Here is a 26078-nt window from a genome sequence, read left to right as displayed (position 1 = left end):
AAAAAAAAAAAAAAAAAAAAAAGAATGGTGTGGGTGGAATGTGCTGTGACCTCAAGGATGACAGGTATCCTGGGTCTAGTAGAGCAAGGACTGTCCTGCTACATACCCCAGGGTCTGAAGGGATGAGACAAAGGGGGTTACAGGCCTGTAGTCAGGGCCACCTTGATAGGAGCTTGGCCTTTGATCAGAGGAACATGGTCAGCCTGCAGCCACATTGCAGAGAAAGAACTCAGGGAATAAGCACTCAGACCTCCAGTTTCTCTTTGGTGACCCCACAGTCTGACCCCACTGGAAACCAGAGGATAAGAGAGCCTGCTGATGTAGCCTGTGGGGGTCATCTCCTGGGGCAGAGGGTACAGCCTTGCTGAAAGGGAGCCAAACTGACCTGAGACATGCCTCACTACCCAGGAGCAGGTAGCTTTGGGCCGAATGGAGGCACCCAGACACTGTGGCAGGGAGCTCTGAGATGGGCGAGGTCACACACGGTAGCCTCTCACTGGAGCAGGAGGAGGTGAAGGACCAAGTGCCCTCTGATTCCTTGAAGACCCACTGGTGTTGGTTACTTACCATGCTGAAAATTGGCTGCCTGGCCCTCCCTCAGTGGTGGGCACTGTCCTCCCTCTCCTACCCTCCCTGCCCTGCCGCCATCACTCTAGGAGGGTCTAGAACTAACCACCAGAACTAATCACACAGCAACCGTATGTATGTGGGGCACCAAGAGGTGGTGGCTCAGCTTCTACGAGACTGTACAGTGGGCAGTTAAGAGCAGGACCCGGGAGCCTGACTATCTGGGTTCAAATCACACTTCTACCACTTCCTGGCCCTGTGACTCAGTTTCCTATCTGTCAAATGGTCATCATAATTATTGAGGAAGAGATGGTTTCATACACATCAAGCCCTTTGCCCAGTCCTTAGTAAGTGCTCAGTTGGTTGGCTCTCTGAACCACGGAGGGCCCCTATTGAGCCCAATGCATGTTCCTCATGGCCTGGGCTGCCTAAAGGACTCTAGGTGGTTCAGGACACATCCTTTGAGGAGGGAAATTGGCAGACAGCAGCCACACAGTCTGCCAGTCTGCCATATGCTGAGAACCTGACTCTCATAACTAATGCATCTTTGATTCTCCCATCAACCCCCTAAGCCCAACAGAGCGGGCTGTCAGGGCATCTTACAAAAGAGGAAACAGGGGCAGCTCCTGTGGCTCAAAAGGGTAGAGCGCCAGTCCCATATGCCGGAGGTGGCAGGTTCAAACCCAGCCCTGGCCAAAAACTGCAAAAAAACCCCAAAAAACAAAAAAGAGGAAACAGGCTCAGAAAAGCACTTTGCTCAGAGACAGCCACAGCAAGTAAGCAGCAGACCCCGTACCCGAACCCAGGGATCCAATCCTCCTCTACGCTTGTGTCCATAAAGCCCAGCACTCAGAGGAAGGATGGGTGAGCCCCTATTGGCAGCAGACAGTGTCTGGACTAGAGGAAGAAGAAATGGAGCTGAAGGTCACAGGAGCCTGAATCCCAAGGTCAGGAGGTGGTGGGCTTTATCAGTGGGGGCAAAGAACCCTTGAAGAGCAAGGGACTGTGTAGGGAGCACGGCTCCCAGAGAGCATTGCAAGAAGAGACTTCCCAGTGACAGAAGAGCATGGTTCATGTTGGCTAGAGACACTGGCGAATTTCTTCCCAGGAAGCAGGCTTCTTGGCTTCACAACCTGGCCAGTCCCACCAAGTGGGTGCTGCCCCCAGGCTGGGCAGCACCCCAGCTTCAGGCACACTGCCAGAGATGAGAACTCCTTTCTTTAAATATCATTGGGCAGTGACTAAGGCAATCCCCCACTACAGGGAGAGCAGTGCCCACGGGTGCATCTTCCCAAAGGGGCTGCCCACAGCTTCCTGGGTGGAGGCCAGGGGCGCCCACCAGGCAGGATTCGGCTTGGAAATGGAGTCCGTGCAGCCTTGCCTGGTCCATCCATCCCTCCTGTGGCATTCAGGCAGTCCCAGTGCTGGGTTCTGTAGGGGGCTGGGGCTAAATGACTTTTGACCTCACAAACAACTATCTCACCCCCACCACTGGCTCAGCCCAAGTCTGGACTTGAGCAGATGCAAGAGAGATAGAGCTCAGCTCAGCCAGCACACAACAGGCAAGTGGAGGTTAGCTGAGATCAGACTGTGCAAGCTTCATTGCTGCCACTGAGGAGAGGAAAGAGGGCTTTTAAATCTTCAAGCCTGAGCCACCAAAGGGAAGATTTGCCTTGAGATTGTTGGGACAGCAGAGCCAGGACTCTCCCCCAGTCTCTGGATTCTCTGCCTGGTGGTTTCTCCCTGCTGTGGCCTCTCAGGTCCCTGGCCGCCACCTCTCCAGCTTTGGCACTCCCTCCATAACCCTTTCTGCAGATCCAGAGGAATGCCTACTCCATCTTCTTTGATGAGAAGTTCTCCATCCCCCTGGATCCTGCAGCCCTAGAGGAGAAGAGCCTACGGTTTTCCGTGTTTGGCATTGATGAGGACGAGCGCAACGTCAGCACGGGGGTGGTGGAGCTGAAGCTCTCTGTGCTTGACCTCCCACTGCAGCCCTTCAGCGGCTGGCTCTACTTACAAGACCAGAACAAGGTGAGTCTGGCCTGCTTTGGCCTGCCCATCTACCCCTGCAGAAAGCACACATTCTCCTTTGTCCTATGCAACAACCTGAACTTGATTGTTGGGAGAGCAGAGGAGACCTGAGCCACATTTGAGGAGATTCTTCTAACTGTAGGAAAATGACAGAAATCCTCCTGACCACTGTTTACAGCTCATCCACTGCTCTTACCACCAACTTTCAGAGGTTCTACTCCTGCAGAGCTTCTATAGGGAAGCACTTCTCCAGCCCTAACAGGGACTGTGTCAGACAGAGGCCAGGCTGCAGTTTACTTTTATAAATGTGGGCATGCTTAGGGAACAGCATTGCTGCTTAAGTCGTATGTACTGCTACCACATACTGCGCTTGGGGCCTAGAATGAGGGAACAAATCTGAATTTGATCGCTACATTTGACAGGGAGCCCCTGGCCCTCTTCTTAAGACATGGCTCCCGGCTTGGCGCCTATAGCTCAACCGGCTAAGGCGCCAGCCACGTACACCTAAGGTGGCGGGTTCGAATCCCCAGCCCGGACCCGCCAAATAACAATGATGGCTGCAACCAAAAAATAGCCGGGCGTTGTGGCGGGCGCCTGTGGTCCCAGCTACTTGGGAGGTGGAGGCAGGAGACTCGCTTGAGCCCAGGAGTTGGAGGTTGCTGTGAGCTGTAATGCCACGGCACTCTGCCCAGGGAGACAGCTTGAGTCTCTGTCTCAAAAAAAAAAAAAAAAAAAAGACATGGCTCCCATCCAGGAGAAGGGAGGGGTGGTACCTGGTCCATGAAGCATGGGGGGAGCAGGGGAGGTGTCCCCTTCTCAATCCTGCCAGTCTGGTGCCCTCATGCAAGGAACCCTAGGAACAGTCACTCCTCTATGGAAAAGGAAGCTTCTGCCTTTCCCTGGCAATCGAGACCTTCCCTGGACCGCCCTCTGAGCTACCCACCTGTCCCCCAGGCTGCTGATGCAGTGGGTGAGATCCTGCTGTCCCTCAGCTACCTCCCTACAGCTGAGCGTCTCACTGTGGTTGTGGTGAAGGCCAAGAATCTCATCTGGACCAACGATAAGGCCACAGCAGGTAAGACTCTGCAGGCTGTGTGGCTCGTCTGTGTGGCTCCATGGAAGATGTGACCCAAATGCTGTGCTGTGGGCAGCTGGAGGCATCAGCAGGAGTGGGACACCATGCCAAGGTCCCCCATGGCTTTGGCTGAGCTCAGGACCCATGCACAGTGGAAAGATTAATCTAGCTAGGGATATGTGGGAACTCTAGAGGGTGGCAGGGAGCCCCTGTGAAGGCAGGGTGACGGACCCAAAGTGACAGGGACCAAGGTGATGGGGCCCAGGGTGATAAGGCCCAGGATAACAGGGGGCCAGCATGACAGGCCCAAAGTGATGGGGCCCAAAGTGATACAGGGCTAGGGTGATGGAGTTCAGGTTAATGAGGGGACCCAGGGTGATAGGGGTGCCCAGGGTGGTGGGGATCTGAGAGCTGGAGGCAGCACTCAGGGCCAGGAGCACTAGGCAGGGAACCAAGGGGGCACCTGCTTCTCAGAGCTGGAATTCATGATGGAGGCTCCATTCTCAGACATAGGGCAGCATCCCAGGCTGCAGACGGGACCAGGGATGCCTGGTCAAGGTGGGTGCCAGGCAGGACCTGACACTGGTCTACAAGACCCTCTAGCCCCTCTCAAAGCAGTAACCCATGGAGGAAGCTATGCTCTGGGTAACTGAAGGCAGGGAGCTGCAAGCCTAGGGGCACCCTGGCTCCAGGCAGGTTCAGCAAGGACACCCTCTGGGCAGTAGGTGATAGCCAGATGACAGCTCATTCTTTAAGAGCTGCACACAGTTGAATCAGGCTCTGCTGAGCTAGTGCCAGTGACTCAGGGCTGACGTCTGCGCTCAGACCATTTATAGAATGGCAAGTGGTGGGTCTGCTGAGCTCCCCAGAGCGTCGCGTGAGGGGGCGTGTGGGCTGAGGCTGGCTGCCTGAGTCCACAGCCCAGGCCTCTCCTGACTTGCCACGTGAGCCTTAGTTTTCTTATCTGAAAAGTGGGAGAAATGATGAAGACCTAATAGCAGGACTGTAGGGTACAATGACATCAGCTGAGGCTTGGGGTATTTGGAGCAGTGGGCCAAGCTGGACTGGGCAGGTCTGTGCCAGGTGATTGTGGCATTGGCCCTCAGCGCCCCCACCTGCCTGCAGACCCCTTCGTCAAGGTGTACCTGCTGCAGGATGGGAGGAAGATGAGCAAGAAAAAGACGGCTGTGAAGAGGGATGACCCCAACCCAGTGTTCAATGAAGCCATGATCTTCTCGGTGCCAGCCATTGTGCTCCAGGTGAGGGGGGGAACCGGGGAGAGGCCAGGTCACCCCAGGACTCTGGGGCCACTCCATCTCCCTCTCTCTGCAGCTTCACTTCTCGGGGCTCCTGCAGATGATAAGGGTTTGCGTCAAGCCATCCCCTTTCTAGCATTTATTGAGCGCCCACTGGGTGGCAGCCTTATGGTGGGTGCTGGGTTACAGGCACTGCTCACAAGGGATAGGCTGTTAAGTCCCCAGACAGTTCCGATCTACCAGGCACATCTCAGACTTCAGCAACCAGGTGTTTGTGGAGGTGGCTCAGGTGAGTTCTGGGGGAAGATAGTTCTCAGCAGGGGGAACTGCAGAGGCCCTAAGATGAGCTGGGGTAACCCAAGGGCCCAGAGTCTGGCTCTAAATCTCCTGAGGCTCTATTGCAGAGGCCATTCTGAGCCCCCCACACTGCCATTGCTTTCAGAAGGTGCTGTGCCCCAGGGGCACCCCCTCCCAGCAGGGACATCAAAGACCATTTGTGGGGGGACTGTAGACAATGTGGTTTAGGCCCTGCTTACATACCTCAGAGGATGGGGCTCTCACTACCTCCCTTCACTATCTCCATCCTTGAGTACTCCTGACACTGAAAAAGTCCTTTGCACCGGGCGGCGCCTGTGGCTCAGTGAGTAGGGCGCCAGCCCCATATAACGAGGGTGGCGGGTTCAAGCCCAGCACTGGCCAAACTGCAACAAAAAATAGCCAGGCATTGTGGTGGGTGCCTGTAGTCCCAGCTGCTCGGGAAGCTGAGGCAAGAGAATCGCCTGGGCCCAGGACCTGGAGGTTGCTGTGAGCTGTAATGCCACAGCACTCTACGAAGGGCCACAAAGTGAGACTCTGTCTCTTAAAAAAAAAAAAAAAAGTCCTTTGCGCCTTGAGCTAAAACCTGCCCCTATAGTCCAGGGGCTGTAGAGAACCCACCTGATCTTCCCTCCCCAGGGCACCTTGTCTGGATTTGAAAGCCCAGAACTCTATGTGACTCTTGGTGTTCCTAACCCAGGCAAACATCCCAACATCTCTGGCTGGTCCTGGGTATCATAGCCTTGCTCTGCCACCCTCATGGGATAGGCTTCCCGTCTGTTCCCTACCTCCCCCAGGTAGTCACAGTGCCACCACTCCATAGCCTCCATAAGTGAGAGACTTCTTGGGACCATGGGAGAAGGCAGGAGGACAGAACCCAGGCTGGGTTATAGGCTCATGTTTACTGCTTTGATCTCAAGTTCTTTCCCTTCCTCAGTGATGAGTGCAACATGACGATGATATTAGCAATAATGACAGACCCCTGTGGTGCTCTGCCTGTGTGCAGGCACCATTCTACACATTTTAAGGCATTTCTTTCTTGGAACAGCCCTATATGATAGGAACTGTTACTATCATCACCATTTTACAGGTGGAGAAACTGAGGTAGTAAAAGCCCAAGTCACTGCCTAAGGTGATGCAGCAAGGAACTGGTGAGGCCAGCAGGTGCTGGCAGTGCAGTGCTGCCACAAGGCGGCCAGAGAAGGCTGTGGGGATCTAGTTGAGATCCTTGCCCACCAATTATTTCCTTGGGTGACCTTGGAAAAATCTCATCTTCCAGATCAGAGGTGAGGAATCCTCCAGCTGCACCTGGTGTCCCACTGGGGCCCAGATATGACTTGGGAACCAGGAGCCTAGGGGGACCCCAGGCTGTTCCTAGTCACTAGTGCCTGTGTTGCCTCCTCCCCAGGACCTATCTCTTCGCGTGACAGTGGCTGAGAGCAGCAGTGATGGCCGTGGGGACAACGTGGGCCATGTCATCATTGGGCCATCTGCCAGTGGCATGGGCACCACACATTGGAACCAGATGCTGGCCACACTGCGCAGACCCGTGTCCATGTGGCATGCTGTCCGGCGAAACTAGCAGCCGGGGCAGGTTAGGGGAGCAGCAGAGCCCCTGCAGCCTGGCATGAACTCAGCTCTGTCCAACACCCTCTCCACAGCCCAGCTGGGGCCATGAACACTGGGCACCTGGTGGAGTCCTCTTGAGCCATCTTCGTCCCTCTGTCCAGACTAGAGCAGACATGGCTCTATGTCCAGGAACCCAGAGTTTTCTCCCACTGCAGGCCAGCTGTGGCTGGGCCAGGACCCAGGGAGGGCAGCTGGGCACTGGCCTATTGGCTCCATTTCAAGCCCCCTACCCTGCTCTTCCTGAGAGGTGAGCTGCACCCTAGGCCATGCACTGGAACCCAGGAGTCTTAGGGGGCCAGGCACTGGGCTAGCCACTGGCAGGGATAACACAAACAAAACCCAGCTCCCAGCTTGCTAGGTGCAGTGGCTCACACCTGTAATCCTAGCACTCTGGGAGGCTAAGGCAGTCATATCACTTGAGCTCAGAAGTTCAAGACTAGCCAACCAAGAGCCAGACCCTGTCTCTACTCAAAATAGAAAACTTAGTAGGGCATTGTGGTAGGCGCCTATAGTCCCAGCTACTTAGGAGGCTGAAGCAAGAGGGTCATTTGAGTCCAAAATACTTAGGTTGCTGTGAGCTATGATGATGCCACAGCACTCTACCCAGGGTGACAGAATGAGACTGTCTCAACAACATCAAAAAAACCCCAGCCCTCAGGACATCAGGAAAATAAGACCCTTTGCCCCAGGGGATCTTCTCAGTGCTGAAAGGTGGTCCAGCCACAGGGACTCTCTTTGAGGAATGAAAAGGGAGGGCTGCTTAGAGGGGCAGGGGCCCAAACCGAGAAGGGATGTGAACTTCCCCATCACAGACTCAGTCCTCAGCCCGCTGTAGTGGATCCAGGCATGAGAGACCAGAAAATCAAGCCCAAACGGCAGCCTGTAGGCCAAATGAAACCTATTCCCTAAACCTCAACCATTGCAAGGACCAGACCTAGGTTCCTGTGCTCTGTCCTGTGCAGACAAGGCATTAGCTCCAAAAGTGGGTATTGGTTCCTCCAGGCCACCGCAGCCAGCAGGAGCTGGTGGGTGGTGGAGCAGGTAGGACAGCAGAGATCTCAGTGGATAAGGAGGCCCTGGGCTGAGCGTTGGAGCCATGGCAGTGAGGAGGGACCATCCAGGTAGCTGAGGCATGATGGGAAGTTGGGGAGGTCAGGGAGGTCGGGCAGCTTGAGGCACAGCCTGAGAAGATGGAACTCCAAACCAGGAAGCGGTGGCTCTGGAGCTTGGTTCCAACTCCCAGGACATGAGATGTCTTAAGTTAAAGTCCCTGAAGTAAAATCTGAGATGGGGATTCTTAGGCAAGTGACTGACAGGGGGAGGAGCTCTCAGAGAAAGGGAAGCTCAGGCCAGGGGGAAGAAGCCAAGTGCATTGTGGCTTCGGGGATGCCCAGCTTCCACCAGATCACTAGGGAGCTCTGGAATACAAGTAGCACCCACGGGGACTGCCCAGACGCAGAGGGGCTGGCCTGCTACCCCCACGGGAGGCCATCTTTGACTACTGCCCCAGCCCCTCCTGGAGTGAGGGTGGACTCACCTTCCCAGGTATTGCCAGCTAAGGCAGCTCTTGTCCACCAAAGGCAGTCCCAGAGAAGTGGCAGCTTCATGCCCTGCACGAATGAGGGTGGGTGCACTTGCCCCACCAGAGGAATGGGCCCCCACAGGTGAGGGCATGGGCTCTCAGGCTGGCTTCCCTGCTCCCTGGCCCTGGTAAGCTATGGAGACCCAAGTCCAACCAGTTATCCCCAGTGACAGAGGGGTGGGGGTGTTGGCTGAGACAGGGACTCAGAGTGGTCATGGAGGCAAGACGGTGGCTCTCCCCACCTGACACAGCCCAGCCTTGAGAGCAGGCTCCCTACCCTGTGGCCAAAAGAAAGAGGGAGAGCATAGGGCCAGGAGACACATGGCTGGACATGTGTCTTTGCCTCTAGGGAGACCCAGGCTCCTCCTAACCCAGTGGCTGTGCAGTGTAGGCCCCCTGCTCTCTCCCCTCTTCCCTCCCTCTAACTGCATGACATGTTGACTGTGTACCCAGGACGGCCATAGTGGGGCCTGAGTATGCTGACTGGAATGATTCTGGAACCAAAATAAAGCTGGGGCAGGAAGAGGGGGCTTCCAGGGAGCCCTGCTCAACCCCAAATCACCTTTGTCTCTTCTCTAGGAATCAGGGATGCAGGCCTCATGGGGGCTACTGTGCCTCATCCCTCCTCTGCTGCAGCATGCTCTGGGGCAATGAGGTCAAGAACCGAGACCATTAGCCTTCTTGAGAAGCTCATAAGGGGTTCCCGAGCCAGTGCTGGCCAAGGAGAGTGGTGAGGGGGAATATCAAGGAAGGCTTCCTGGTGGTGACACTCAGTGGTGTCTGCAGGGCCTGAGGGAGAATATCAGATGGATATAGTAGGAAAGCCTTCCTGGTAGAGAGAACAGCACACACAAAAGGGCAGCAGTGGGCAACAACTTGGCCAGTTTATAAATCTTGCCAGAGCAAAAAGCAAGGGGTGGTGGGAGCTGGGGTGGCCGAAGGGAGCCGAGAGAGACTAGAGGAGAGAAGGGCCTCACGTGGTCAGCGGGTACTGGTGTCCCGCTTGCAAGCCTACTACACTTATAAGTAGGTTCTGTTGCCATTCCCTTTTTGCAGGTGTGGAAACGAGCTTGCAGAGGTTGGATAACTAGCCCAAGATCAGTCAGCCAGAAAGTCACAGAGCTGGGATCCAGGCTTAGGCTGCCTGACTCCAGAGCCATGCTCTCTAGTGCTAGGCAACACTGCCCCCTTCCCCGTGCTCAGAGGTAGGGCTGACTGGCAGCAGAAAACCCCGTGGCTCTAGGCTGCCGGAGCCCTTCCCTTCCCTTGTCCATGAAGTGTGGACAAGGATGACCTAGGTGAGAGTTCCCAGCCCTATCACAGGGACTGACTCTGAAGACCTTATCTGTCCCTCCAGCAGGGCAGACAGAGGTAACCAATGAGACAGGAAGTTGCAGGAGCCCATGAAAAGGGCAGAGACCAGGGAAGGCTTCTTGGAGGAGGTGGAAGCATGAGAGCTTCCCTTGCAGGATAGGAGGACTGTACATGGGGAGGAGGGAGAGAGGCCTCAGGCTGTCTGAGCAGGCCAGGAGTGGTGGCTCACACCTATAATCCCAGCACCTTGGGAGGCCAAGCCAGGACGATTGGTTGAGGCCAAGAGTTTAAGATCAGGCAGGGCAACATAGTGAGACCCCCATCTCTACAAAAAAATTTCAAAATTAGCCCCGCGTGGTGGTGTGCACCTGTAGCACTAACTACTCTGGAAGCTGAGGCAAGAGGTTTGCTTGAGTTCAAAGTTACAGTGAGGTAAGATTGTGCCACTACTCTCTAGCCTGGGGACAGAGTAACACCCTGTCTCTTTAAAAGAAAAAAAGCCTGAGCAAATGCATGTGTCTGGGAAGACCTGGCAGGCTGAGGCCTAGGAGGCCAGGGTGGGGTGGGACTATGGAGGCTTCCCATGCCCAAGTTGAGGCAGAAGGTCTTGCTGGCAGTGGGGAGCCACCAAGGGGGCCTGAGCAGGAACAGATGTAAAGAAAAGGGGGGTTGTTCTAAGAAGCTGTGGAGGTGACAGGGAGGGTCATCAGCAAGCACTGCTCCTGGTCAGTGAGGGGCAGGCAGGGCAGGTGGGAGGCCTCTGAGCTACCTTTAGGCTGGAGGTTCGTTCAGCAGGACGGAAATCAAGGTGCTTTCCTAGAGAGCAGTCAAGATGGTGGAGCTGAGAGAAGCTGTCTTCCATCCACCTTGTCACCCTCCCTTCTCTGACCCTCCGCTCTCTAGGCCCCCATCTCTTCCTGCCCCTTCATCTCCTCTTCTCCAGCCGGGGCCCAGGGTCCTGCCTCCAGGGCCCCAAGTGCCCACCCAAGAGGAAGAGTGTGGCAGTCTCTGACCTGATGAGCAGTGTTGCTTGGGCCAGGCCTGCCTATGACAGAAGCAGGACTTGGTGCTCTAGCAGCCACAGCAGACAGCAGCTCCCAAACTGCACTTCCCCTCCTGCCTGTGGCTGTCCACGTCTGCAGATGCCAGAAGGGACAACCCAAAAGGCTAAGAGCTAAGATCAGGACACAGTGCTCCCCCTCTCTACCCACTCCCACCTCATTATCTACCTTCCTGTGCCACTGTAAATATCAATAATGGTGAAGCAAGGAGAGGAGACAGGAGCAGGAGGCCATGTCCCCACAACCCTGGGCACCAGATGGATGGCAGTAGGGCTTGAGACAGAAGAAAATTGCAAGAAGAGGCCCTCTGGGTTCTGCTGGCATAGACCTGAGTGTGCTGCTTGCTTGCTGTGTGACAAGTTCCTTCTCCTCTCAGAGCCTCAGATTCCCCATCCGAAGAATGGGAGTGTTAGAAAAGATGGCCTGTAAAGGCCCCTACTCCTCTCATTTGGGGGCCTTCTGTGTGCATGGGCTCTGGAGCCCAGCTTCCTAGGTTCCAATCCCAGACTTACCATGTACTTGCCGTGGGACCTTGGACAAACTTTCTGTCCTCTTTGGGCCTCAGTTTCCTCCTTCGTCAGAGGAGGGTAAGAATTGTACATACTTCATTGGGTGGAATGAAATGACACACACCAAGTGTCTGGCACAAATGTACGCAGTAAAGGCTTTGGGCAGAGAAGTTCAGGCTGAGGACAAGGGCCCTTGAGATCTCGTGTTCAGGGTGACAGAGCGGAAGGTAGCAGGGGAGGCACGAAGAGGAAAAGGCTCTGGGAACTACACACTGGGCTCATGCACCCAGCCACAGAAAAGCAAGGGCCGAACTGGACCTCAGGCTCTACCCATGGCATGCACAAACACCCCACATCCCCAAGGCCAGCAGGCAGCCCAGAGTAATGACAGTGCAGGGAGCATAGCAGCCACAGGAGGGCAGCAGAGAATGGCCTGGTCCCTCCAGATGGGGGTGAGGTACCAGAAAATGGAGCAGAGAGACCCAAGCCCAGGGAGCCCCATGGAGCAGATGGAGTCTAGAGACTGGTTACCTGTCCAACGACACCCCACACACACCCCCACACACACACCCGTACTTGGTTCATGTGTTGCCTATACCCAAGCATTCATTCATTTCTTCGGTTTGTGTATTCTTGTGAGCCAGCCCGTCTGCCCGCCTTCTTTCCTTCCCCTCTCCATCATTCTGTCCTTTTCCTTCCCTTCCTGCCCTTGTTGGTTCAGCCAGGCAGCCAACTGGACATAACATCCTGGGCCACAGCTGGGTGCTGGTCTGGGACAGGCACTCCTCTCTAGGGGTACAGCAATGAGTCAGCCTTGGTGTCTGCCCTTGAGGTGTTGGTTGCTTAGCTGGGCACTGAAAGATCCTGTCTGGCCACATATATCCCAAAGGCTGACCTGGCCATTGCTGCTGTTCCGGGTCTGCAGGGCATTACCCCCCTGGGCAGGGTTCCCAAAGGACTCTGGGCTTAGGATTGGTGGGAGCTTGAGGGGACTGAGTCACCGACAGGCCAGAAGTCAAGAGAAGCCACAGTAATCAGTAAAACAGTGAACAGTACCCTGGCCAGGCAGACTCTATGACCTGGGCCACCACTCCAAAAATAAACTCCAGGAAAATAGTATGGTCCAGGGCCCAGCAATGCCTGAGATTCCAGGAAATTCCCTGCCGACAAGGGCAGATTCCATGGCCCAGTGACTAATCTCCCTATTGCAGGAGCACAAGCATAGGGTGGGGGTGAGGCTGAAGTTTGACATCAGGAGACAAATCCTGGCTCTGCATCTTGGTGGCCTACAACAAGCCACTGCCTGTCTCTGAGGTTCAGCTCCCAGATCTGTAAAACAGGGGGAAATAGATCATCTATGCTGGAATAATCAATATGAGGTATGATTGGCTTGGGGGTCTCATCTGGGTCTAAATTCTAGCCCTGTCTCTTACTAGCTGTGGATATTAGGCAGAACTCAGCCTCTCTGAGTCAGGTTCTTCATCTCTAAAATGGAACTAGTAGTCCCTACCCCCTAAGGGTCAGTGCCCACACAAGGTTTGCAATCCATTAATGGGTGCTGTTATTATTAGGAAATGTTCAGTGAAACTGCAAAGCATGACAGATATCAAGTGTGTCATTAGAGTGATTATCCCTATAGCAACCAAGGCCAAACGCCTCTGCTTGACTCTCAGTTCCCTCCACCCCCAGACTGGCCCCACCTGCCTCCCAGCCTTGCTACCTAAGGCCTGATGACGGCATCAGTGGGGATGAAGAGGCTGACAGCTGATCAACATGGGATGATCCCTACCACTCCTTGGGGCAGGGAGCCCTGCTCAGTAGCTTTGCCACCAGGCGGGTACCAAGTCACTGCCCAGCCCAATGGCAGTTTCAGGGAAGGGATACCTGAAGGGTGGAGCTGTCCTGGAGAGGCTCCCTCCATCCAGGGGAGGCTCCATTCAGCCTGCTGCCCATAGCCCTGAGGCTGTGCTAGGACCAGGAGTCAGGAGACTGGGCATCTCCTGCCTTGGCTTCCTCTTTGGGCCACAGTGAGATTCAAAGGGGGTTAAGGCGCTTTTTCACTTGTCTAGCTTTGAACTCCATGGAGGATGATGTCATGACCAACATGGGGGGGAGGGAGTGGGGACCCAAGGGATTCTGCCCCCTGCTCCTTTAAGCTTCAATGGAAAAACTCGATCCTAAGATTTGGGGAGACCCTTGTGGTCATTTTTAAAAGATTTAAAGCCTGGCCACTAAGAAGGGTGGGGTGATCAATGAGGTGACAATGAGTTTCCAGTTCAGTGCTGGGTTTATTGAAACCCTACACTACCCAAGCACCAGCTCCCCAACAAAGCCTCGCCCTCCCTGTGGGGGTGGGGCAGCAGTCCCCTGGGTCTTACCTCCATACCTTTGCTGTTCCCTCTTTTGAAATATCTTTTTTCCTTCCCATTGGACAACATCTCACGTTTTCCTTAAAACCCTGGCCCCTCCCTTGGAAGGGTTTCCTGACTCCCCAACCTGGGGAGAAATCCCTTTTCTCCTATCCCTTCTTGTCACAGTGATGTCCTGGCTGTCTGTGGGCTTCTCCAGGCAGGGACTCTGTCTTCAATAGTTCAAGGTCCCCAGATCCTTGACACCAGGGGGCCATATGATGGTTAAATAATAGGAACTATTCACACATGGTGCCAACCATGGGCCAGGCCCTGTTTTAAACATTTTACACATGGAAGTTTCTGTAGCTTTCCCCAGTGCCCCACCTGGGTGAGGCAGGTGGTCACTCCCCTGTGGCAAAGCTCCTTGGTGCTGGTGGTAGGACTTGCCAATGACCAACCCATAAGGGCATGCCCAGGTCACCCCCCACCCAAATACCTGGAGGGAAGACTGCAGTGGCTGTCTCCAGAGCCCCGGGGAATACGCATTTATTCATTCATTCAGCCAAGGGACCCAGCCCCTGACCCCAACAGGGTGGGAAAGCCAACACGGTGCCTCCCACCTTCCTCCCAGGGGCCGTGGGCCACAGTCACTGCCCAGCTACATCCCCCTCCAGATGTCCCGAGGCCTCAGGCCTGCACAGCGGGTGCTCAGCAAACGTTTCTCTGGCGCCCGGACGGGGCTGCAGGGAAGGGCCCAGCCTGCCGCCCGCGCCGCCCCGTCAGGGCTCTGCCGCTCACCTGGGCTCGCCCGCCCTCCCGCACTTCCTCCCGCCGCCCCGCCCCTTCCACATTCCTCTCGCCCGCCTACCCCGGGCCGCCGACCCGCGCCGCAGCCGCCCGCCCGGCCCCCCGCCCGGCCCGGGATGAAGGCGGCCCAGGAGGCTGGCGAGGAGGCGCCGCCAGGCGCGCGGTCCGCCAAGGTGGTCCTGGTGGGCGACGGCGGCTGCGGGAAGACGTCGCTGCTGATGGTCTTCGCCGATGGGGCCTTCCCCGAGGTGAGTGCCGGTATTACCAGACTCGACAGGCACCCGGCGATGCTCGGGGGCTGGGGAGTGCGGGGTCCGTGCCCGCCCGGGCGTCCAGGAGGTCTCCCAGCAGGGCCTGAGGTCAAGAGCAGAGTTCTTCTCCCTCTGCCATTGGAGTGAGGGCTCAGGGATGCCATCTGTAAAATGGGAGGAATGGCATCTAGCTGGGAGAGGTGTCACAGAGATGGCATTAGGCAAACTGGGTCCTTAGCATGTCCTAAGACACAACAGTGGCATAGCCTGGGGGACAGGGACTGAGAGCTTTGGAGCCAGACTGCCTGAGCTCAAATCATGGCTTTGCCACTCATAGCTATGCCCTTGGCCAAGTCCCCTAACCTCTCTGCACCTATGGTAGCATAACAGGAATAATGATAGTGCCCACTGCACAGGGTCACTGTGACTGCCTTTATAGACCTCTGATGCTCGGCCCACAGCCCACCCCCAGGAAGGACTCAGGGAACGTTGGCACATGTCATTCTTAGGAAACAGCCTCACTCGTCCCCAGCTCTGGCGGCTCCATGCATATCCCATGGGCCCTGCTTTGCCGGGTAAGAGCCTCCAGGTCTGGCTGCAGATGCCTGGGTGGCACATTCACTCTCCCATAATGGACCTTGAGCCCTTTAGCAACTAGCTTAGCTTCTCTGAGCCTCAGTTTCCTCTTGGCAACTTGGAGGGGTGGAAGGACTAAGTGATGGGGAGGTGGCATTCAGGAAGGGCTGACAAAGGCCTGGCACAGTGGCTCACACCTGTAATTCCAGCACTTGGGAGGCTGAGGCAAGTGGATTGCTTGAGCTCACAGGTTTGAGACCAGCCTGAGCCAGAGCAAGGCCTCGTCTCTAAAAATAGCTGGGCATTGTGGCAGGCACCTGTAGTCCCAGCTATTTGGGAGGCTGAGGCAAGAGAATTGCGTGAGCCCAGGAGTTTGAGGTTGCTGTGAACTATGACACCATGGCACTCTATCAAGGGCAACAAAGTGAGATTCTGTCTCAAAAAAAAAAAAAAAGGAAGGGCTGGGCAGTGCCTGTGGCTCAAGGAGTAGGGCGGTGGCAGGTTCAAACCCAGCCCCAGCCAAAAACTGCAAAAAAAAAAAAAAGGAAGGGCTGACACAGCTCAGCCGAACATGTCCTGGGCATGGTGTTCATCCTTGCCTGACTTGCCCACTGACTGGCCAGGGGTCAGGGCTGGACCACCCTACTCTGTCACCCCTCAGCCCAGTTGTCCTAGGAGTCCATGGGTTTGCTTCTGGTATCTTCTGCCTTTCCTATCCCAGCATCCTCCAACCCCAGGGGCTGTACAGGCTCTGGGGAGTCTAGTGGAGGAGGCAGGAGAGGCAGGGCCTGGGAATAGTGCTGGGCCTGGCCTGTGTGCTTCCCACTGTGGCAACATCAAGCCACTCTTGGTTTTGGTTTAGGGAGGTGACATCACCTCTTTTGACCAATTACAAACTTTTTTTTTTGAGACAGAATCTCAAGCTGTCACCTTGGGTAGAGTGCCGTGGCATGATAGCTCACAGCAACCTCCAACTCTTGGAGGCTGGAGAATCTTAAGCGATCCTCTTGCTTCAGTTTTTCTATTTTCAGTAGAGATGGGGGTCTCGCTTTTGCTCAGGCTGGTCTTGACCCGTGAGCTCAGGTAATCCATCCTCCCCCCTTGGCCCCCCAGAATGCTAGGATTACAGAAGTGAGCCCACAGCAGTGAGCACACCCAGCCAAGTCACAAACTTTTTTAAGTTGGGTGGGACATGTTTCTGACCCCAGATATTGCCAATGGGAACTTAACGATTATGGTACCAGGGGAAGAACCTCACCAAGAGGCCAGGCCACTAGGGGCCCTGTGTTGGGTATCTGACAGCTTGAGACTTGGAGCGGAGTGCCTTACTATTAGCTGAGACATCCTTGATGGTAACACCCTTGGTGGTGACACCCATCCCAGTTTCAGAGAGGACATAATGTAGAAGTGGGCTTCTTGCAGTTGTTGAAATGTATATTTTGAAGGACATGCTGGGGCTGGCCAGGGGAGAGGAGGGCATGGGTGTCACCAGGGGGATGGATTGGCCTTGTCTAGGTTCTTCTCCCATTTGGAGTCTCCAGCTTTCCTGAAACAAGAGAGAGATCTCTTTTTCTTCTTCTTCTTTTTTTTTTTTTTTTTTTTTTTTTAGATAGAATTTTTCTTTGTCACCCTGGGAAGAGTGCAGTAGAGTTATCATAGCTCACTGTAACCTCCAACTTCTGGGCTCCAGATATCCTTCTGCTTCAGCCTCCTAACTAGCTGGGACTACAGGGGCTGGGCTACTCTTCTCTTGAAGAACCATGTGTCTAAGAGCTGGGAAGGCTTTATTTTGCAAATGGGAAAACTGAGGCCAGAGATTGAGAGTCTTGCCAGGGGGCAAATGGCCCAGGGGTGGCAGTGTGATCGAGAACCCTGGTCTCCCTGCCTCCTACCAGGACCCTGTCCACAGCCCCCAGGGTTATGCCTGCTGGACTCAGCCTCTTCCCTGAGACTCTTCCTCAAGGCCACCCTTAAAGCCCAGGGAGCCAGAAGCTAGGATTAGGGTCCCATCTTCCTTTGCTGCAGGCAGAGAGCAGGCTGAGGATTTGGAGGACTTAAGCTCAACCTTAGGTTCAGGGCAGGGTGACCAAGGTAGAGAGAGCTTCTAAGGCAAAGAGGGACCCCAGAGCTGGACACTAGCCCCTGCCCACTGCTGCTTGGCATTTGGAGCAATAACCATTCCTGCAAGTGCAAAGCCCAGCAGCCCCCACACCAGGATGGGGATGGGAGGTAGCAGGGAGCACCCAGGACACTGCTGTTTAGAGCCAGCTGAGTCCTTCTTGTTGCAGTTAGACTCCCATGGGTGTCCTACTTGGGGATACCCTGACACCTTCTCTCAAGCTATACCCCCAATCCTGTGATGGTCCATTTTCTGTGAGTCCAAGGAGGGCAGAACCCAGGTTGAGTCATTCTCTGTCCTAGCCCAGCACAGATAACAGCCCTGCCTTTCTAGCTGAAGACAGCAACAGATAACGTGCTTATGTGTCCCATGGACAGAGGGTAACCCTGCCTGGGGGTTAAAGGTAGGGTTACAAAAGGTAGAGACAGAGGCACCAGAGGAGGGGGGTGGCTATGGCACTTACAAGCCAGAGGGGCAACCCAGCCCCTTTTCTGCTTACTCCTGGCACCAGGAACTGAAGTTGGTGACCTCAGGAGAGGATGTGAGTCCATCACCACCTAGCTGTCCAGTATGTCATCTTGGGCAAGTCACTTCTCCTCTGTAGGTATCATCAGGAAAATGGGGATTGTAACAACTTTGCAAGGTTGCAATGATCAGAGATGGTGCCAGTAAAGGGCCTGCATGGGAGATCCTAAGAGGGGGTGGGTGATGGTGTCATCACCACAGGCATTTGTAGAGCACTGACACGTGTCTCCCAAGAGCTTTGTGGCAGCCCGCTCTGCAGCCAGGATCAGGAAGGGTCCTGTAGCAGGGTCCTATGGGTGGCCAGGCTGGAAGCTCAGATGTCTCTGCCCTCCATGAAGCAGGACCCTGCCCCAGGGCAAAGGCTGGAAGCTGGGAGGGGCTAGAGAAGGTGGCAGCACCTGGAGGGACAGACAGGAGCTGATGTGGACACCACTCCTGGCAACGTGCTTTCTAAGTGATGGGCATTTATGCTGGCACCTCATCTGCCTGTCTGTCCTCCCTTCCACCCACACCGTGAGCTGACACTTCTTCTTTAACCAGTGAGAGGACTATCCCAAGGTCACAGGACTGATGAGTGCCAGAGCTAGATCCTAAGCCAGGTACATCTAATCCCAAAGCTAGTGCTCCTAGTCACCAAGTCACAATGTCCCCCACCAGGCAAAGGGACTGAGGAAGGGGTCCTGGGCAGGCAGGTGAGGACTTTGTCTATTCCTATTGGTTTTTCTTTGTGGAGGGAATGACAGGTGGCTGGAGTCCAGGGCAATACTACCACAAGATGTCTTCTCCATCTTCCCTAGCTGCCCACTCTGGGACCCACTTTATGCTACCTCCCACCCCCACCACCACAGCTTCCCAGGTATCCTGGAGGACAGCGCTAACCCACTGCTAAGGTGCTGCCTCTCCCAGCTGGCCAGGGCCTGACTCAGAGGGCCAGAGGGCAGGCAGGCAAGCACGAAGTCCTCCTGAGTCACAAGCCCGTGGGGACCTCACCTAGTATGAGGAGGAAGGATAATAGGGGCCCCCAGACTGTGTCCCCACCAACCAACTCTCAACAAGCAAGTGTCAAGGCCCAGAGGCCCAAGAGCAGGCATTCAGCATGCCCCTCAGGGCAAAGGGTGTACATTGTAGTAGAGTTTTGAAAACCTCACCTCTTGCTCAGCCTTGTCTTGCAAAAGTTCCCTCTTCATTCCTGCATTTTTGTCTCTGTACAAACTCGTCCTGTTTCATTCACCTGGCCTTTCTAGAGAGCAAGCAGCTCAGGCTGGTTAGGGCTGGGGTGCAGAGGCCTCTGCCCGAGTGACCCGTCCCAAGGCCAGGGAGGGCCAATACATGGGGTATGGGAGGGACCAGGAAAGGCATCCTGGCATTTGACAGTTGTCTGGTTTGGATTGTGAGATATTAGAGGCAATGGAATCCCCTGGGAGCTCCCCAGGGCAAGGACCAAGCCTTGTTTGTTGTTTATTCCTTAGTGTCCAGAACTGGGCCTAGAGAAAGTGCTCGTGTTTGCTGAATGAATATGTGAACAAATGAAAGAGCAAACACAGGGATTAGCAAACAGATGTAGACTAGTGTCACTGCAAGAAGACAGGGGGCCAGCATGAATAAAGGCTCAGAAATGGCAGTCCCCAGAGGTGTGTGCCTGTGGTGCCAGCTATTCAGGAGGCTGAGGCAGGAGGATCACTTGAACCCAGGAATTTGAGGTTGCTGTGAACTATGACCCCATGGCACTGGTGTCACTTGGCAACAGAGTGAGACACTGTCTCTAAAGAAAGAAAGAAAGACATCAGAGTCTCCCACACCCAGCAGCGGGCAAGTATAGAGTGCTTCTATTGTGCCAGACCCTGTGCTAAGGGCTCCACATGGAGTATTTCACCGCATCCTTACAGCAGTATTCTGCCAGAGGGACTTCTAATGTTTCATTTTACAAGCGAGTAAAAAAAAGGGCAGGAAGGGTCAGGTTCTTGCAGATGTGCATGGGCCCGGCTCGGTGCCTGTATCTCAGGCGGCTGGGGCACCAGCCACATACGCCAGAGCTGGCAGGTTCGAGTCCAGTCTAGGCCTGCCAGGCAACAAGGACAACTACAACCAAAAAATGGCTGGGCATTGTGGCAGGTGCCTGTGGTCCCAGCTACTTGGGAGGAAGCTGAGACAAGAGAATCACTTAATCCCAGGAGTTGGAGGTTGCTGTGAGCTGTGATGCCACGGCACTGTACCCAGGGCAACAGCTTGAGGCTATCTCAAAAAGAAAAAAAGAAGTGCATGGGCTCTCGGCCTGCATGCAGGGAGGCCCCCAGGAGCGGTCCCAGAAAAACTGCACTGGGAGGGGCAGCACTGTGGGCCCTGCCCCCTCAGAAGCTTCCTCACACCTCCCCTCCCTTTTCCTCCTCAGAGCTACACCCCCACAGTGTTTGAGCGGTACAGTGTCAATCTGGAAGTGAAAGGCAAACCTGTGAACCTCCAAGTCTGGGACACAGCAGGTGGGTGTGCAGAGCTTGGAAGTGTGGGATGGAGGAGGGGCTTTTGTGGGCCCCCAGATACCTGGGACAGAGTCAGGGAGGCCAGCCAGTCTCCCAGGGACAGTTGTTGGCTAGGATTGGGACCACCATGAACCTGAACCCTGCTTGCTTCTGACCTGAGTCTAAAGCCCATACCAAGGCAGCCCACTGTGTCCTGGAGATAAGAGAGGGGTATCTGGAGCTCTTTGCTCTGGAGGGGTGGAGTGTGCTTGATTTTCAAGCATCCCACCTTGGTTTTAGCTTCTGTGCAATCTGTCTGACCTCGGCCTCTGCCCTCCAGCCTCCTGAACTTGCCCACACAAGGGTTAGCTCAAAGTTGAACTCAGGGAGTCCCTGCAGCCCCTAACTTGGTGTAGGCTAAGGTATCTTTGCCCAGCTCCCACCTGCCCCTCATTCCTCGCCCCCTAAGCCCAGGGCCAAGTAGGCTTCTGAGGGACGGGCCTCAGTTCTTCCCTGTGGCTCCAGCCCTGGCCTCTGCCTCGACCCCCACACACACACTCCTTCCAGAACAGTGTCTCAGCAAGTGGTCTGGCACATTCCACAGGCAGACCAGGTGAGCACTGCCCCAAGGGGACATTCACGTGGAGTAGCTACCTAAGGACCAAATTTGTATCAGACTCTAAGGCTCCAGAAGTCCCTGTCTGATGCGATGGCCTCCCTGATACGGGGGCAGTGTCTGGCAAGGCTGGAGGAAGTGACTATCCCACTCCACCTAGGGCAAGATGACTATGACCGCCTGCGGCCCCTGTTCTACCCTGATGCCAGCGTCCTGCTCCTCTGCTTTGATGTCACCAGCCCACACAGCTTTGACAATGTCTTCGACCGGGTAGGTACGGGAGGGCAGTAGGCAAAATGCCCCACCCCCTACCCTCCACCTGGAGTTTGGCAAGCCATAGGTAACATCAAGTCCAGAGACTTTGGGGAAACTGATGCCCAGAGAGGGGCAGTGACTTGCACCGGGTCACACAGGGATTTGATGGCAGGCTCTGCCTTTCGGCCTCCCAATTCAGTGCTTTCCTGTCCTGCACTGTGCACTCAGAATGCTGGGAGCTCTTTCTACTGTGACTCTGCCTAAGATGCTGGGTGACCCAGGGGCCCTGCATCTCTCCAGCCTGTGCCTGCTAGGTCACATAAGCCCACAGCTCTCTGTGCGACTGTCCTCAGCGGCCTCCCAGGACACCCCCCCCACCAGTTATGTCTGGGGTTCCTGAGGCTGCTCATGGGTATCAGGGTGTGCTTGATCGCTTGAATTCCTCTGCTTCAGCTACCTCTAGCCTGGGCACAGCCCCTCACCCCCTGCTGCCAAGGCCTCCAGGGTTCCTCAGGGCACAGCCAGTGATGGCAGCAGCAACGACGACAGCAATGATGCCAACATTTCTTGAGAGCTCAGTGTGTTTGGGTCCTGGTCTGGGCCCTCAAATATATTGACTCATTTACTTCTCTGACCAGCCTTATGGAGTAGACACTACTATTGTTCTCACCCACATCACTTATCCAAAGAGGCACTTCTGTTGAAGCAGTGACACTGAGACTTGAACCAAGACAGTCTGCCCCAGGCACTCATTCAGAACTATGACAGCGCACATCTAAATGCCAGGTGCCATTTGGGCCTTGGTGACCAGGAGATACAGTGGTGCCCAGGACCAGGGTGGCAGCTGTGGGGTGGCGACAAGAGGCTGGGTTCTCATTAGTCTAGCAGGCAGAGCATCAGGATTTGCTGACAGTCAGGATGTGGGCTGGGAGGAAGGAGTTTTGACCGGAGCCATGGGAAGGCGGGGTTGCCCTTTCCCAGGATGAGAAGGAGGGGTGGTGGGCACCTGTTGGGCATCCCAGGGGGCATCAGACAGGTAGTTAAAGGGCAGGCCACCTCAGGAGCCAGAGCACAGGGCAAGGAGGGAGGTTGGCAGGATCCCAGTGAGATGTGGGAGAGTCAGGAGAGTGGGGCCCCAGGGTGAATGCAGCCCAGGTTGCAGAGGAGAGAGTGATCCCCATTGTCAGGCTTGTTGATGGCTTGGGTAGGAGGATAGCCATGACTTCACTGTTGGATTCATGTGGCGTCTCCCAGGATCCCACATAGGTCCCATTTGCTCCAGAAGTGAAATAGTATGAAGCCTGAATGGGCCATCTCAGCAGGCATGTGCTACTTTGGGGACTCCCAGTGCTCCAGTTGTAGTCCAGGCTAAAAAAACCTGGCCCTGTGGCCTCCCCTTTCCCAGAGCAGCCAATATGATCCAGGGCCCTCCTTCTGCCAGGCAAGCAGTGGAGGGGAAGCTGTGAGCCGATTTAAGGATTGTTTCCTGATATATTTTGCTGAGTTTAGAAGGTGGCAGTGAGAGGCCTCACCTTGCAGAGAGGCAGGACTCTACAGGTGGTAGCAGCAGGGCTCTGGGTCCCCCACACACACCTGGCTGAAATCCTGCCATTTCCAATTGTGCATATAAGGCCAAGTTACATAGCCTCTCTGTGCCTCCATTACTGTGCTGGAACAATGGGGTCGTTATAGAACTCGCTGCCAGGGACTTGGGGGATTAATGTGGTCATAGTATAAATTCTTAGATCAGAATCTGGCGCCAGGTTCTTTCTCACTAAGTGAGAAAGGCTGCTGTGCTGCTTCGGGGCAGGAGAGGGGCCCTGAGAGGGATGGAGCTCTCCACGGCTCACACACATGCACCCCTGCCCCCTGCAGTGGTACCCAGAGGTGAGTCACTTCTGCAAGAAGGTGCCCGTCATTGTCGTGGGCTGCAAGACCGACCTGCGCAAGGACAAGTTGATGGTGAATAAGCTCCGGAAAAACGGGTTGGAGCCCGTGACCTACCACAGGGTAGGAAACCCAGCCCGGGGTGGGGGCAGGGGAAGACTGGGAGAGGCACCTCTGGACACCTCCAAATGGCACCAAGCATCCAGCACATGTGGGATGTGGGTCAGCACAGGGGTTGTCTCAGGCTGTTGCAGGTCAACAACTGCCAGCACCTGGAAATAGTACCTAAACCTCTGGGAGGTTCTGCCTGTAGAGGGAAAATGCCACCTGTCAGGGTCAGCACTCCCAGCTGCATCCCAGATGGGAAGCCTGAGGCCCAGAGAGAACGCCCCACCCCACTGGTCAGCCTCTGGGCCCTTCTCATGCCTGGGTTAGTCAGAAGTTAATTATCTGGTGCCTTGAGAGGCAAAGAGCCCCAACCTGGAACTGAGGACAGGAACATGATGAAGTGCGTTGAGAGCACTTGGTTGAGCAGAAGCTATGGGTGCAAACCCATCTTCCAGGCCCAGTGTGGTGGCTCACACCTGTAATCCCAGCATTATAGGAGGCTGAGGCGAGTGGATTGCTTGAACTCAGGAATTCGAGACCACCCTGAGCAAGAGCAAGACCCCATCGCTTCTAAAAATAGAAAAACTAGCCAGGCGCAATACCTCACACCTGTAATCCCAGCACTCTGGGAAGCTGAGGTGAGTGGATTGCCTAAGCTAATAGGTTTGGAAACAGCCTGAGGAAGAACAAGACCCCCCTGCCTCTAAAAATAGCCCGGTGTGACGGATGCCTGTTGTCCCAGCTACTTGGGAGACTGAAGCAAGAGAATCGCTTGAGCCCAGGAATCTGATGTTGCTGTGGGCTATGATGCCACAGCACTCTACCGGGGCGACAAAGTGAGACTCTTTGTCTCAAAATAAAATAAATAAATAAATAAAAATAGAAAAACTAATTAGATGTGGTGATGGGTACCTGTTGTCCCAGCTACTTAGGAGGCTAAGACAAGAGGAAAGCTTGAGCCCAGGAGTTTGAAGTTCCTGTGAGCTATGACTCCACAGCACTCTATCCAGGACACAGAGTGAGACAAAAAAATAAAACAAAACAAAAAAGAAACTATCTTCCACTCTTATTCTGGAGACCCCCCAGGAGGCAAAGGGCTGTAGGGAGGCCAGGCTTGATGCCCACCCAGTACCCCCACTTAAAGCAGCCCCATCCACCTCTTTCTCACAGGGCCAAGAGATGGCGAGGTCCGTGGGTGCAGTGACCTACCTTGAATGTTCAGCTCGGCTGCAGGACAATGTCCACGCCGTCTTCCAGGTGGCAGCTGAGGTAGCTCTCAGCAGCCACAGTCGCAACGTCTGGCGGCGGATCACCCATAGGTTTTGCGTGATGACTTGACTGGCCTGGGCTCCTCCCTGCCCAGGACCACCTAGCACCTCTGGGAGGAGCTGGGCACTGACCTTTTGCTGAGTTGGCAGGGCTGGACCCAGTTCCCAAGCTGTGGCTGCTAAGCTGTACCTCAATAGGTGAGCACTACCAAGGCCAGGCCTTGGGGCCTGGGAAACCTGGATTGAGGCTGAGGGTTCCCAGACCCACCAGCCCTGTGCTGGGCTAGTCCTGGAGTCCCCTGGAATCACTCACAGGCTCCCAGGGTTCAGTCCTGGACTAACATCCTGGAGTGGCCTGTGTAGGCTAGCGCCACCTTGTGGCTATTCCCAGGGCTGCACCTGCAGGACATAGCCTTAGGACCCTCCTGTTCCTTCCCCGTTCTGCCTACCCTTCCCAGTGGTAACTGTAACAACTACAGTGACATTACTTGTCATTTGTGTTATGCCTCTTATTTCAAGGAACTTTATACACATGTTGCAAGGCAGGTTAAAGCCCATGCCATGTAGGTAATGGGGTGGAATTGCTAGGATCCAAACCCAGATTTGTTTCCAGGACCTTGGGCAAGTTCTGAGCCTCAGCTTCCTGACCTGTGAAATGGGAATAATCTCAAATTATATTATGGAGGTTTGGGATGAGTGAGAGGGTCATGAGGACCAGCACATGCAAAAGGCTTAGCAGGTGCTTAGCACTCAGTAGGAGGTCACAAAAGATCCAGCCCGGTATGGTGGTACATGCCTGTGGTCCCAGGTACTCATGGGTGGGGGATCACTTGAGGCCAGGAGGGCAACATAGTAAGACCTCATCTTTGAAAAAATAAGGTTCACTTTTTTTTTTTTAGACAGAGCCTCATGCTATCGCCTTGGGTAGAGTGCCGTGGTATCACAGCTCACAGAAACCTCCAACTCCTGAGCTTAAGCGATTCTCTTGCCTCAGCCTCCCAAGTAGCTGAAACTACAGGAGCCCACCACAAACGCCCAGCTATTTTTTGGTTTTAGTTGTCATTGTTGTTTGGCAGGCACAGGCTGGATTCGAACTCACCAGCTCTGGTATATGTGGCTAGTGCCTTAGTCGCTTGAGCTACAGGTGCCGAGCCTACATTTTTATGTTTATGTATTTATCTATTGTATTAGGCTTCTCTAGAGAAACAGAAACATACGGCATATCATATACATATGGGGTTTTATTTGTATATATATTAAAAAATACATTTATGTGGTTATTTATATATAGAGAGAAAGAGATTTATTTTAAGGGATTGGTGCACATGATTGTGGAGGCTGGTGAGTCTGAAAGTTGCAGGACAGGCTGGCAGTTTGGATGAGTTGGTGTTGCTGTCTGGAGTCCGAATTCTACAGGGTAGAAGGCTGGAAACACAGGTGGGGCCCCTGTGTCACTAACTTGAGACAGAATTTCTTCTCTGTGAAACCTCAATCTTTTCCTTTAAGGCCTTCAATGGATT

The 26078-nt window shown here is 54.7% G+C and overlaps 2 protein-coding genes across 2 annotated transcripts in view; both read left to right on the top strand.

Moving 5' to 3' along the window:
- Window positions 1-7175, top strand: part of SYT12 (synaptotagmin 12) — an 18944-nt gene extending 11769 nt beyond the window's left edge. Inside the window, exons 4-7 of the mRNA XM_003798332.3 lie at window positions 2383-2598; window positions 3553-3673; window positions 4799-4932; window positions 6653-7175. Of these exons, the coding sequence (XP_003798380.1) occupies window positions 2383-2598; window positions 3553-3673; window positions 4799-4932; window positions 6653-6826 (645 nt within the window). The 3' untranslated portion in view covers window positions 6827-7175. The remainder of the gene's footprint in view (window positions 1-2382; window positions 2599-3552; window positions 3674-4798; window positions 4933-6652) is intronic.
- Window positions 7176-14548: 7373 nt separating this feature from the next.
- RHOD (ras homolog family member D) lies at window positions 14549-25009 on the top strand. Its single transcript, XM_003798331.2, has 5 exons — window positions 14549-14745; window positions 20358-20445; window positions 21201-21310; window positions 23171-23305; window positions 24461-25009. Exons 1-5 carry the CDS (start codon window positions 14614-14616, stop codon window positions 24626-24628), a joined length of 633 nt encoding a protein of 210 aa, XP_003798379.1. The 5' UTR covers window positions 14549-14613; the 3' UTR covers window positions 24629-25009.
- Window positions 25010-26078: the final 1069 nt, after the last annotated feature.

Source organism: Otolemur garnettii, unplaced genomic scaffold (assembly GCF_000181295.1).
Source record: "Otolemur garnettii isolate 467f Iridium unplaced genomic scaffold, OtoGar3 scaffold00134, whole genome shotgun sequence".
In the NCBI taxonomy this organism is placed as follows: Eukaryota; Metazoa; Chordata; class Mammalia; order Primates; family Galagidae; genus Otolemur; species Otolemur garnettii.
The sequence above is the reverse complement of the archived record's forward strand: the minus strand, read 5'-3'. Positions and strand labels throughout refer to the sequence as shown.

Coding starts and splice junctions, on each gene's coding strand:
- RHOD (XM_003798331.2), top strand. CDS start 14,614: ATGAAGGCGGCCCAGGAGGCTGGCGAGGAGGCGCCGCCAGGCGCGCGG. Junction 14,746..20,357: donor CCGATGGGGCCTTCCCCGAG/GTGAGTGCCGGT, acceptor TTTCCTCCTCAG/AGCTACACCCCCACAGTGTT. Junction 23,306..24,460: donor AGCCCGTGACCTACCACAGG/GTAGGAAACCCA, acceptor TCTTTCTCACAG/GGCCAAGAGATGGCGAGGTC.